Genomic DNA, 14,724 nt, shown 5'->3' with positions numbered 1-14,724 from the left:
GTTGTGTTGTTTTTAAGCCCCCCCCCCCTTAACTGCTTTTCTGTTTATTTAATTTGTAATGTAATCACTTATAATCCCGCCTTAATTACCCATTAAGATATAAAATTGAAATGCTTTGGATTGTAAACAGTTAATTTGCCGTGATACTAGATTGTAACTACAGATATTTGGTTGGAAATTACTCACAGGTAAAGTTCAAAAATTAAAATTGCATTTAACAAAACCTGCGATTTGTTTTCATCATGACAAATCTGCCTCTGCAATACTGTTCAGATCTATTTTAACAAATCCCTGTCTTAATAATAATCAATAAAATGAGAAAAGAAACACATTTTCTAAAAAAAAAAAAAAAATCAAATCAAATCATATCACTGCATGTATGGATGACTAGTAGGCATACTGTGAAAAAGTCATTCATGAAATAATATTGTTGCACCCACAACGTCGTCATGGGGCTGGGACTGTGACCTAGGGATCATGCGTTATTTTTGGGTTTGATGAATATTTATTACTTTCATTTGTCTTCTCGAATGCTTATGGTTGTTTGTTGGTGTGATCTGCTCCTGGTCCCTTGCTTCCCTGTGCACGAGTTGGAGTGAGTTTGTGTGTTTGTGTGTGTGCCTGGAGAGCCTCCTGCCTTTGAGCCAGCCACACCTGGGATTAATCCCTCACCTGTTGCCGATCTGCCTATCAAGGAGCCCTACTTAAGAGAGCAGTGGAGCGGCAGTTGGTGTGGGATAGTTACATTAGGAACACAGTTAGTTGTCGAGTGTATATGATTATGATTTCTGTTATCTCTTGTGGAATGGTTTAAGTGTTTTTGTTGGCTGGTAGATAGGACTGTACTGAGTGTGGCATCTTTTGTTTCTAGGTCAAATGCATAGGCACCAAGGAGGACAAAGCTTCAACACATCAAGGAGAGGAATCACAACTATTAAGCTAGGCGGCTGATATGTATTTGCATTTGAATGTGTTAATAATGTATGTTTAAATGCTTTGATTATTTTCACGTTGGCTTGAAATAAAATATCTCCCTCTACTGTTACTCCAGTGTACTGCAACACACTGCAACTTCTGCATGCCTGTCCTCAAATGGAGATGACCAACATCCTTATTACACATTTTTCCCTGATTTGGGGTTGGTTATTACTGCTGCCCACCTGGAAAGCATTAGCAAAAGGCTCCGACCACACTTTGGGATTCAATCATCGAGATCAGGGGTGTCAAGCATCAAGACGGATAGTTTTGAAAAATATGAAGGAGAGGATAAATGTTGGACTATTTACTACATTTCCCTACGTTTTAGAGCTTTGGCTACAAATAAAGACCTTCCCCGTGGTCAGAAGAGGTCCTGTTTTTTACAATGCGTTTCCATAAAAAAGGCCACCTGCAGTACCTTCACAGCCCACCAAGCCCAAACTCCCACAGTAAGACCAGATCTCAATCCTTATTGTTAGCCCAAACCTGCTGGAGCAAGGATTGTAGCTCTCATGGTGAATGGCATAATGTAACCTAGTGGTTAATATTAAGATGGCAAAACTTTGTTCACATTTCTAGTTGTTATGGTTTGGTAGGGTCTGTATATCGCCCAAGGTGACAGAAACACAGTACCAACACAGTTCTAGTGCACCCTCTCTGGGCTCTGTTCTTCTTTGGTTTGGCCACAGCTAAATCAGCAGCTGGTGGTCTATAACCACCCAAAACCTTGCCATTCATAAACAGCTGGAGTCTCTTTGCCCTGCATCTCACACCACAAAACCAGAGTAGTGGCTTGTCTTCTGGTATCAGCCTTACTTGATGTCTTACTTGATAAAAACACACCTCAGTATTCAGTTTGGGTGCATCCTTCGTTATTAGCAGGGGCGTCTCTAAATTACCTGTGACCCACACAGCTTAGCACCTGAAGTAGATCAAGAGAGTCCTTCTGCATTCATGGAGGATACAGAACAAGATCACATGTTTAATCACTGATAATGCACCCAACATGATTGCCTGTGCACAACTTTTAAGTGCAACATGGGCATTTTTTAGGTTCACCACAAATGTTTTTTGAGAAATTGCCAGGGAACATGAGCATCGCTTTCTCCTAAAAGTAAAGTGACTATTCTGTGTGTTCACATGGATTACTTTGTGTGTGTGTTTTCAGAGTCTGTTATTCCTTATAACCTGTTCACATCTGTCTTGGTTTTGATTTTGCATCTCAGTCTCTCAAACTGCCTCCAACACTGTACTAAGTGTTCATTTCTTTAATGATGAAGAAGAACAAGGATCCTCTGAGTTGTTGTTCTTATCATCCAATTAGCTTAGCAAATGTGGATTTTAAACACTTGTCTAAACTACTGATCTTACATTTGAAAACCATGTTACTAACAATTATTTCCCTCAATCAGATTTGTAAACCAAAAAAACCCCAAAACAGTCATTCCTTGTTTCTTTTTTTTTAAAGACAAATGTTTAATATAATTTACCAACCCCCTACTCTATTATAGCTACTCTATTTGTCCTTATATTTGTCCTTGTTGTCATAGGTTGGGCTAATGTCTCTTCCCTCCTGATTAACCTTCCTGCAGACAGAATTTAGGAATTTTGGATACAATTCTTGATGTAGATGATGTAGCTTTTAGCATTATTGAGCATTAACATTCTGTCCAAACAAAAAGTAAATATACTTTCTTGAGAATGAATGTATAAGAAATGATTAAAACAAATCAAGAAATCAAACTTTCCCATAGCAGATATAGAGGGATTGTGATTGAATTGCTGAGTGGGAAATTAACCCATCTATGATCCAGTGCACTTTAATATGAGCTGATTCAATGCTAAAAGAGTGGGTCATGCAGCTGAACGTCTCGGTGTAAGACTTCAGTGGAGTATAGAGACACAATCAAGGAGCTAAGGCACATCAGAAATGAAAACAGATCATCAAGACATACTGTAATGATTGTAAATAGTGCAATTTTCAGCATATCTGTGAAAAATTAATTGAATGTCCAAACATGTTTGTTTTTATGGAACTTTAACACTGATGTTAGAGTCGCTTTTATGATATAATGTCATACTTGGCGCTCTTCTGGACAGAGATCTCTGGTGTTCTTCTTACTGGAAACCCTTTCTTGGATGTCTGCCACCGTGATGGTTACTGGACCCTGTTCTGGGAAGTTGCTATGGTCTACACTTAGAGCCACTAGCCACTGAGCATTGTGGTTATGGGTTGCGTCCTTCTCCCATATGCTCTTCCAGTACTGCTCCATCTACAGGCTTGCTGGCGCTGTTCTCATATTGTTCCCCTGCTACTGAGAGTACACCTTGGATGGTTCTGTGGAGTATTGTCCTGCCTTCTATTTCTCTGGTATACCTCTTCAATCTGGCCAAAGCTGTGAGTCTTTGCTTGGCAGTTTCCAAAGCTTCAGGTATGGACAGATCGCCATACTTCTTAGGCACCTTCTTCATTACACCTTTCTGTAACTCCATTAGTTGGCTAACTTCCTCTAGTCTCCTTCTCCATGGAGGGTGCTGCTCTTTGTGGCTTCCCTTTTTGTAGCCAAGCATCTCATTAATCACTGCTGCCGCAGTGTTGATCAGCTGATAAGTCTTGGTGATGGTTGCAGTAGGAATTGTTCAGTGTTGTATTCACATCATTAAGTAGACCTTTAGAGGGCACTTCGTGCCAACATGTTAACTAGCTATGGAGGGTCCAGGTTTCAAGTGTCGCCATGATCCTATCTTTCAGGTTAGTTCCTCTCACACTTAACACCCCTTCTACTATTGTATTTGGGGCTTGGTGCGCAATCTTGGGTTGGGGTGATGATGATATCTCCCCCGACCTTTTCCTGGCTCCCTCTTGCCGTAGTATACGTGTTGTACCTCAGCAATCTCTAACTGTGAGAGCAGTTCCTTATACTAGTTGTTTTCCCATCAGATTCCATAGGTCCCACATCCTATTCATGTAACCCCTTCCACTTCATGTCAACAAGCATGATACTTGCACATTCGTCTCTCTCTACATAAATAGTGTAGTTAAGCACCATGGTGTTTTTTCATATAACAAAAAAGACATATCTCTGTATATGTACTTGTGTGTTGCTTCTCAAATTTTGAGATTTTTTGTGCTTCTATTGTCTCTAAGATTTCTTTTTCTTTGTAAAATGGAGAAGGATAATGTCACAGACGAAGGTTTCCTGTAAACAGAATTTAATTCAGTGCTGTGACATTTAAACAATCTTGTTCCAGTCTTTTAAGAACATTTATACTTATTAATGACACTCACAGCTCCAATCAAAGCCATCCCAGAACCAATATTGATGACTGTGGGGACAATGCTAAACTTTCTAGCTTATGGATGTGAGTAGAAATACAATAAGCATGTGTTTGAATGTGATTTCATGTGAATTTATCTTATCTCTTTTTTAAGAGAGATAAAGAGAGCTGCATTGTAAATCGTCTACTTTCTTTTACATTAACCAACCACTTAATTAGTTAAACCTTGTTAATACCTGCTCCACCCCTAACGAGGATATTAATGGGGCGATTGTGGCTCAAGAGTTGTGAGTTCGCCTTGTAATCAGAAGGTTGCCGGTTCTAGCCCCGGCTTGGACAGTCGTGGTCGTTGTGTCCTTGGGCAAGACACTTCACCCGTTGCCTACTGGTAGTGGTCAGAGAGCCCGGTGTCCAGCAGCCTCGCCTCTGTCAGTGCACCCCAGGGTGCCTGTGGCTACAATGTAGCCAGTGTGTGAATGGGTGGATGACTGGATGTGTAAAGCGCTTTGGGGTCCTTAGGGACTAGTAAAAGCGCTATACAAATACAGGCCATTTACCATATTAGTTTTTTTCTTTGTGAAATAATGCCTTGTGTTTTGTCTAGGCTTCACCTCCTCTGTCCTGGGTGCTGCTGCCTTAATCAAGTTTTTATTAACAGTGTGAATGGCCCAGGAGAAGAATCTGTGAGTCTGGAGGTGCACAGGAGACAATTTAACTAGTGATTCCAAGCCTTAAATGCACTGGACATTTATCATCCATATGCTAGTCTAGGCAATCTATTTAACCCTTGTGTGGTGTTCGTATTTTTGTTACTCAGCCAGTGTTCATGGGTCTGGTGGACCCGCTAGAGTTTTGGCTTTCCAAATTAACACTATCAAACAATTTTATGTTAAATTACTCAACAGATGTTTACTTCATCCCAATTACAAGACATATGAACAGCAAACATGGTTAATTTTTTCCCTTTACCTTTGTTAGATCACATTTATGAATTAATGTGCTTCTCGTTTTTCTTTTATATAAAATGTTATAAATAAATCAGTTATAATCAAGTGGAGTGAGTGGAAAGACACAACACATTTACACGTGAAAAAATAATTAATTGTTTAATTTTTCTTTTGAAAAAAACTGAACACGGGTCTCACAGACCCGAACACCATACAAGGGTTAAATGTTCTTGTGTTACCAGATGAGCCTGTCTAAATGTGTTATTAATTGTTAACAATTACCAGTTCTATTTGCATTTTTGTTGTCATTTTTTAATGAGTAATATGTAAACTACACATCCATGTTTCTGGGAGAATCAAGAGTGCTTACTAACCATCTCCATTTGCACTATTTGCCTATTTGCACTACTATGCCTCCTTACTTGAATATTGTATATTGTATATTGCATAGCTTTTTTTTTTTGTTATACGTAAAATTGTATTGTATTTATTTAAATTTTTACTTTTTAATTATTTTATTTGCATTTTTTAATCACTAGGGTTTGAGAGTAACGGAATTTCTATTCTCTGTATGTCCTGTACATGTGGCAGAATTGACAAATAAAGTTGACTTGACTTGACTTAACAGTGGCTACTGATTTGCAGTAGGCGGATGCAGGCGGATTAGGATTATCAGCAAATTCAAACCCAAGAGAGAGAAGCTCAACAAATGCAGGTAGAGGCACTAAAGGCCTTAATTAAGCACCCTGACAGCAGTTGTCATGCACAACAGGAAGGTTAAAGGAAGCAGAGGAAGTGTTGAAAGTGGCCAAACTTGTTACTTCTCTCCTCAAATCATCAAATCCAAACTAGTTATATTCCACCCACTGGGGCAGAAATGCTAGTTGCTTCTGCTTATGGCATTCCTAGACCTTCATTGTTGTTGCTTTTTTGTTGTTGTTGTTGTTGTTTATTGTGTTTTTTTTGAAAGCCATTTCATCAGCCTGAAATGCACTGACTTCCACAGACTGCCTTCTGGGCCTCAAAAGACATGAGTTGAGTAACACTGGTCCAACGTACAATAACGATTTTATTTTTGAAAAAACTTAAAAGAGAGGAAGAGAAAGCAAACTAAAGGAAGTCATCTGCTAACGGTCAACATCCTTCAGTTTGCTTTCTCTTTCTTTTCTATTTGATACCCCAATTTTACTTTCCTGGGGAAAGATTGGACTCAGTGTACATTAACAGTCCCCTAATAAATTAGTTGTGGTGTAAAGGTGAGTCTGAGGTGGGTTGAACTAAACAATTTGGTATAATTTGTAAGAGCTGAAAGTGGAATCAGAGAATCTCCACTTTTTCAGGTTTTTTTGGAATCAAAGTTTAGTCACTCAGCCCAATTATTTCAAGCCATACAGACCTCAACTGCTCTGGGAGTTAAAAAACAAAAACAAAAAACAAAAACAAAAAACACTAATATAAGGGTCCCCCTGTCACTGAGCTCCTAGATAGTCAGTAGCGCCTTTCCCATGACTATGACAGAACCTGTGTAACATCTCTACATTTTGTAATAGAGAACACCAAAGGAATACTAACAGAAATATCACTATCACTACATCTTAAGGATGTTCTATGACACTGTGGTGGCATCTGCTATCTCTAATGCTGTGATCTGCTAGAGTGGTGGAATGGCAGAGAGGGACAGGGGGAAACTTAAAAAACTGGTCAAGACGGGCAGCAGGTCAAGACATCAAGCAGGTTTGGGAGGACAGGATGTTGTCTAAGCTAACATCCATCATGCACAACACCTCCCACCCCTTCTATAAGACTGCACGAGCACTGAGCAGCTCGTTCAGCAGGAGACTTTTACACCCACAGTGTAGGAAAGAGCGCTACCACAGGTCATTGCAGCTGTTAGAGTCTATAGCACAGTTTAACATGGTTATCCTACACATCACCTGTTTAATTGACATATCATATGTTTTTTAATTACTGCTACTCATTTGCAGCTTGTTTGTATGTCCACTGTATTTTCGCCATTTTTCCATTTTGTAGTCATAATGAGCTCTCCATCATGCAGCCCTTCAGAGATGTCAGCATTCATAGAGGAACCTTGTTTATGAAAAGCTTGAATTTGAGCTTTTACAGTAAACAGCCAGCAGGAGGCAAAACAACAACCCACTGCACACTATATTATATTAAATATTACTATTATTGTACGGTCCTCCTTACAATATAAAGCACCTTGAGGCGACTGTTGTTGTGATTTGGCGCTATATAAATAAAATTGATTTGAATTTAATTGAACTGTATCTCTGAGATGCTGCTCAGCACTGTCTCAGATAAAAGATAAAAGACTAACCAAACACAAAAACTGAAGATGAAGCAGCAAGGAAGCACAATCAGGAAAGAAGCTGTAATCAAATGTCTCATTAAAATCTTTGCTTGTTTTAATATTTTTACATTACTCATTTCTGTTTTTAAACTGATGGACTTTGTCCAATTTTTTCACTCATGTGTTTTTCATACAAAGTACACATTGACTTTTTTGTTGTTTTCATAATTCCCTTTTTAATTGTAATAGTTTTTAAGTAATAGTCACCTCAAGGAACGTTAAATGATGTATGGTAAAGACCCTGCAATCACACAGGTCTCAACATATAGTTATTAAAGTCTTTCAGTATTCAATCCCTGTTTTTATTAATGAAGGTGTTACCTAAATAACAAATCATTTTGCTCCAATATTAAAAAATGTAATATCAATGCAATCACATGGACCACTGAGGTATCAAAGACTCTAAACATGACAGTAAGCCAACTTTCCAAGGAAGATACTTTTCATACTACCATAACCATAAGCTTTGCTCTTTTGCACATCGACTATTTATTTCAGTGCAAACATAATAACACAGCTGCCAGGAACAGCAAAACATGCAAAGAACAGTGATATAATCATAGTAAACACTGAGATTGATCGTTGATACCACATGCTGACAGAAAAATAGAACATACTCAAAATTAACTGAAACACGGAGTCTTAAAAACAGCAGTAAACATTTCCTACAAGCATGCGTTGTAGAGATTTTTATGGGGTACTTGTACAATCAACTTAAATAAAGGATGTGACACCTTGACCCGTATAAAGAATTTCCCAACAGTAACCATGCGCTATCACTGAGTACTGCAGAGGTATGGTTTTGAGTGGTGGAAGTATGTGACCTTTAATATATTTGCAAGTTGCAAGGTAACAAAACCACACAAAGTATCACCACATTTGATACAGTGTAAACAAACAAACTATTATACTGTCACGTTATTACACTGTCACATTAAGACTTACATTTTGATGCTCAGTTTACTCTTGAAATATATTTTTTTTGATGAAAACTAACATTTAGTCTCAATAAATGGGTGAAATCTGGATAGTATTGAAGTATTGAAGCCTTTTGATTTTTATTAAACAACTTGCTACAACACCCACAATAAACTTCAGCAGTTTGCCTAGCAACACAGCCATTGTGACTGATGTGGGTAAAATGTATTACTTGTCTTTTGATTACAGTAGCTAATGATCACTTTATGTATTCATGCGTGGCTTTCATAAGGGGGCCTCTTGCCCAGGAAATATCAGCAAGCTTCCACAGGAAGTGGTCTAAAGCAGAATGTCGCAGCAGGTGCTTTCTGCTTTCAGTCAGAAATACAATATCACTCTTTGAAATGTAATTATCTACACATTTCAGTTAAAAATGTAGCATTACTAGCATTCAGTTAAGATCACTGATTTTTGTGCTAAACATATAACTCCCATATAAAGGTAAATATGGCAAACCATTGCTTTAAACAACTGAAACTCGTGGTCTTGTGGTTTCTTTCTGTGATAATGAATAGATTAATATAGCATCGTGCTGCTCACATTGTACGAGATGCTGAGGAAGATGCACGCTGCCAGGTGGCCGCTCCTTTTTACCTTGTGCCTCACGTGTGTGTGTTCAAATGGTAAGTTTTAAAAATATATATATCTATAGATAGATAGAAGTCGGCTAATGAAAAGTTAATGAAAAATTTCATGTATTTAGACAGTGATTTTGTAACATTCCGATTTTACTCATATTGATAGAAAAAGGCATATCACTGAATATATTTTCTAATAAAATAATTTTGTCAATATTAAGGAAACATAAACTGTAAATGATGCGAGAAAGGTTAGTTGAATGCCATATACAGATCACACAAGTTCAGTGAAAAAGTGAAGCACTGTCAGTCTTCATGCACTTTTTTGTGGTCTTCATTTGGTTTTTATCTTCATCTTAATCTGGTCTTCACAGTCAGTATACTTTCAAAAAAGTCTAAACTTGTGTGACATGAATGTACACAATGAGAGTAAGTAAGAATAAGATGTTTCTAATTAAATATAATAATCAAGTGATTTAAATGGTAAATGGACTCATTCTTATGTAGCACTTTGCTACTCTCTTGGAGCACTCAAAGCGTGTTATATGCGCTTTATTTAGGAAGAGTGAAGGTGTGAATTCAGCCTACAGGCGTGCAGTGATTAAAATGTTTGTATGATGAACTCCAGCCAGGCTGCACAAAAGAGCACAGAGGGGAACCATCTATGCCTCGTTTTTGGTGACAGTGATCTAAATGAATCTGTACTAATTGATGGAGGTGTGAGCTCTGAAGTAGGCAGAGGGAAATTGAAAAATAATCAGATAAATAAAAAGACTGATAAACTGCTTAAAAGACGGAATAATTATTCTCTCAGCAGGATCATGATCCATGGTGTGAGAGCTACCTTTTGATAGAATATTTTCTCACCTAATGTCTCACTCTTCAAATCAATACTGTATACTTTCACGTTTTGGTGTCTAATCCAGAGAAATGCATATTCACTCACCGGTCACCTCTTTAGATATATTATTTTTATATTGCGTTGAATCCGGGATTTGCCTTCAGAGCCACTGTAATGATTTTGTGTCACAGATTCAACTCGTTGCTGTAAGAGTTTCCCAGATATTTCAATCCGTATTGATATGATAGCATCACACAGTTGCTGCAGATTCATCACATCCATGATGTGAATCTCCTGTTCGACCATATCCCAAAAATGCTCTAGAATAAGATCCGGTGACTACTTGACTACAGTGATTCTGTTGGAAGTAGCCATCAAATGATGGTACATAGTGGTCATAAAGGCACACTGTGGACATGGTCAGCAACAATACTCAGGTAGGCATTTATGCCATATTCTGACCCTAGCACCCAAATGTTGTGGCTGATATCAAGATTTATGAAACGTTTTTCCAAATTGCTTTCGGCCAATTTTGGTGACCCTGTGTGACTTTTGGCCTCAGTTTCCCATTCTTAGCTGACAAAGTGTCCCACAGTGGGGTGTGGCCCACAGGAAATGGTTGTGTGGAAAAATCACAATATATCAGCATTTTGTTCTGAAATACTCAGAACAGCTCCTCTGACACCAACAACAATGTCACATTCAAAGTCACTTACATCACCTTTCTACCCTATTTTGATACTCGGTTTTTTTCATTTCTAGTATCTTTATCCAATATATAACATATGATCCATCAGATAAGAAAAACCTCCCCTTCATGCACTATATTATTTTTATGTGTTTGTTTATTGTTGTACAAGTATAACATATCTTCTATAATATTCTACAATATTTATAATATAATATTATCTTCTTTAATATTTATAAGCTTTTAGATTTTTTTTTGTCGTCAGCTCTCTTCAGCTAATCTTATCGTCATCGTAAACATTGTTCGCTTTTAACTGAAATTTTTATTTTGCTGTGGTAAGACCTATTAAAAAATGTCTGTTCTCATTCCCTATATAAGCTTTTTTCAAATATCAGTCTTTCAGAGAAGACAGCAAGCACGCAAAATTATGATGATAATTGATTTGATGTTACTTTGTTTCACGCTTTGTGGTTTTTGTAGCAACAGATCCTTTGCCGCTTCAGTTTTTAACTACTTTTGGTGTAACTGTACATTGACATAAGATATGGTTACTCTGTTGAAACATTTAAAATTGCTTAAATCATTTTAACATTTTTACTATAGATCATAAATTTTTACACTAACGTAGTACCACAGGCCAGTTTTAATCAATGTGTACGGGTTGTATAATATAGTTGTATTTATTGTGATGACTTTTTGGTCATTTGAATATGAAATAACTAAACTTGATTATATTTCATTTTTTCCTTGAAGATGAAAAATCTTGTGAGGATTCAGTTAACTTCTGTGAGAAGATCAGTAAGACCGTTTCACTTGGCTCGTCTGTGCTCCTACCATGTAACCTTCGACCAAACAGCTCCAATTGGGTGACATGGAGCCACGCTGCCACAAGGCAGGCAGAGATGGTGCAGCTTTCATCTCAAGGGCATGTTAAGTTCCTGGACCCCAGAAATGGCCGAGTCAAAGTCTTTTCAAACGAGCAAATCGACGGGAACTACTCTATTAGAATTGATGAGCTTGAAAAATCTGACCTAGGGTGTTACCGCTGTCGACGGCAGTGTGTTCAAGTCATGGAAAGTCGTAAGTGGAGTTTTATTTTAAGCTATGTTAAATATTCAATACTAAACAGCAGCCTGTAGAGTTTCTTCCTTTCCAGGGTCACAAACCTCAAGACCCATTACACGAGAAGGGACAAATGATTAAGCGACTGTTTCCTGTGACACATATTTTGTAAAACCACAACTTTTCATGCAGGTGCAAGTACCGCCGACATGTGGCCAGTCATTTACATCTGTATTGGTGTGGCTGCACTCCTTCTGATGGTTGTTGTCAGCTTCTACATCTACTGGAAATGCATAGGTGAGAACCTGACATGTCAGACACAAAGCTGAAACTGGGTGGTTTAGTAATACAGTTTGCTTCTGTTTCAGTTTGCAGTAAAAACAAAACACAGGACAGTGCCGAGATTCCCACCATTGCAGGTACAGAGTCTATGCCATATATTCATATCTGTGTTACATCCTTTGTTTGTAATTTTTTTCACTTGTTACCATATTTTACGAACACTAAAAAACTAAAAGGGAATTTAAACTGGGATTACAAAGATATGTATATATAATATATATACTAAAATATCATTGCTGTTTCACTGGAAAAAGGTAACAGACGCAGGCCGGTTTGTTGTTTCCTACATGCAGCTCAGTGTTTAACATGCTAACCTGCAGTAACTACCTGCTGGCTTCATATTTAGCAGACAAAATTTGTAAAAATTTGCCAAGACATGGAATAGCTGTCTTCCCAAAAATCTCTGAATAGACCCTTAATTTGCTCTGACAAATGTGCCACTGCAGATCCCAGTGCTCCACCTATGCCAACAATCAATGTACCAGTGGGTGTACATGTGCGTGTACAACAGGCAGCAGGAGCCTACGGTAATAATCTCGTCTACGGTGAGTTTACTCATCTTTTCTTCCCTCCTTACTTGCTAAAATACAATCAAGTAACTGTCTTCCACCTGAGAAATAATGATGAGTACGTTTTAAACAAATCTTTTTTTGAACAACAGAAAATGATAACCTGCGCCCAGCAAGTGCAGAACCCCCCAGAAATCACTATGACTCACGTGGAGCTGTGCAGTATCTGGACAGCATTCAGCCTCAACAGCCCGGTCACAGCAGCGGTGGGATTTATCCAAACGTGGATCAGTTTCACTTTGAAAGGGTGGAAAGTCAGAGAACCAGACAGAGATTTCATTTAGGTGCTTGGAAAAAAGTCACTTTACTTACGGCATTACTGGTGACTTCTAAATAACAGTGTGAAGTAACTGTCTTCTCTTACCCCATTAGAGCTTTTCAGCAGGTTACGGCAAGCAAGTCTCAGCCGGCATTATTACGGTAATCTTTAATTATATTTACATTTAAATTATTTCATTATTATGAGTTCAGTTCTGTCCGATTTTGATTCATCCGTTTTATTTCACAGTTAACCAACGCGATCTCCGCAAGCAACACGCCACATCAAAGCAGGCGGTGAATCAAAAGAGAGGTAGTTTGAGTTGATGATAAATGAGGAGAATGTCTGACAATAAACACAAAACACAGATTCCTTTATTAACTCACATTTCTTTTCCAGTTGGCCGCGAGAGGAAGAAAAACAAAGACAGTGAGTGTTGACTTCATCTGTGGGCATGTTACTAATCAAATAATACTGTACACTGAACTGCTGTTTCTTCCTTTTTAGATTGTGAATACAATAACCCGATTTACAACACAAGCTCAGACCAGCTCAACCGGCTGTAGAGAATGAAGGACAGAGATTTAAACTCCTTCCACAGTGAGGATTACTGATTTGTTTATTTTATTTCTTTGAAGTGATTCGTGTCTTATTGTATTTGTTTGTAGTATCACTGCACTTACTTCACTCCCTGTACTATTCTTGTTTCTGAACTGTTGATGTTTGTATGCTCTTTTACTAAAGTTCATCATTTATGGATCTTCACATATAATATATTTGCAATCTAAATGTACACACATTCAGAGATGTGTGTTACTTAAACTTAATAAAAGAACCTGTATGTACTAAATTTGGTTTGACTTTTATCACTGCATGTTAAAGCAGTTCTACGGTGCTTTCACTGTCAGCGCTTGTACCTTCTGTCATAGTAACAATGAGATTGCATCTGAATCCCAACTTTTCATTATGTCACCAAGGATTGCTGCATCATTGTGAAAACTATTGCTAACTAAATAAAAGAGTGGCAGATCGTAGTGTTCTTTGCAAACACACACACAATCACACAAATGTTACTGCTGAGTGCCAACCAAATGCCTGATCCTCTAAATCTTCCCAAAAACCGATTCTGTTCATCAGGACGTAGCATTACGCAGCAGTAGAAACAGTACTACTCTATGTCTCTCATCCAAGTGACCGGACATGCCCTTTGTTTCAATTTTAACAGCACACTTGTGAAGTTTGATGTAGGTCTCTTATCTGGTTACGGTGCTATTACAATCACAAACTGAAAACTAGGTTTGTGCTAGTTTTTGTCACCAGGACCACATTTTTCCATGATGTCAGCCTGTTAAACTTACAGGCTCAGTGCAAAGACACTTTAGAACGTCATATGTCAAATAGCATGCCATTAACATGACATGCTTTAGTACTGAATAAATCCCACTGTTATTTCCATAGGTAACAGAGCTATAATATACAGCGTAACACAGCTGAACAACAACACCTACAGCCACAACTCATCTAAGTTGAAAAACGAATTAATATAGTTGACACCTGGTTAATATACGAGCTCAATTCAATTTTATTCTTATAGCACCAAATCAAAACAACAGTAACCTAAAACATTTGATTTCAAATGTAAATTATTATTCCCAGATACATACTTCAGTTTGCAGCCATATGCAGTATTAAGGCTGCGTACCACACTCATATGCCGACAGATAGAGAAATGCTTTAAGAGGAGCAGGAGCAAAAACAAGAGAGCAAGAAAAGCATTGTAGAAAACCATGCGTATGAATTCATGAGCAAGTTGGTCTTGGCAAAGCATCATC

At 38.0% G+C, this 14,724-nt stretch overlaps 1 protein-coding gene across 1 annotated transcript; it reads left to right on the top strand.

Moving 5' to 3' along the window:
* Positions 1-9,024: 9,024 nt before the first annotated feature.
* LOC113036902 (uncharacterized) lies at positions 9,025-13,946 on the top strand. Its single transcript, XM_026193490.2, has 10 exons — positions 9,025-9,176; positions 11,414-11,740; positions 11,915-12,019; positions 12,091-12,141; positions 12,511-12,609; positions 12,726-12,917; positions 13,006-13,053; positions 13,142-13,204; positions 13,292-13,321; positions 13,400-13,946. The coding sequence occupies exons 1-10, from the start codon at positions 9,104-9,106 to the stop codon at positions 13,456-13,458; spliced, it is 1,047 nt and encodes a 348-aa protein (XP_026049275.2). The 5' UTR covers positions 9,025-9,103; the 3' UTR covers positions 13,459-13,946.
* The last annotated feature ends 778 nt before the right edge of the window (positions 13,947-14,724 follow it).

Source organism: Astatotilapia calliptera, chromosome 14, assembly GCF_964374335.1.
Source record: "Astatotilapia calliptera chromosome 14, fAstCal68.1, whole genome shotgun sequence".
Classification (NCBI taxonomy): Eukaryota; Metazoa; Chordata; class Actinopteri; order Cichliformes; family Cichlidae; genus Astatotilapia; species Astatotilapia calliptera.
This window is presented reverse-complemented; position numbering and strand designations above follow the sequence as displayed.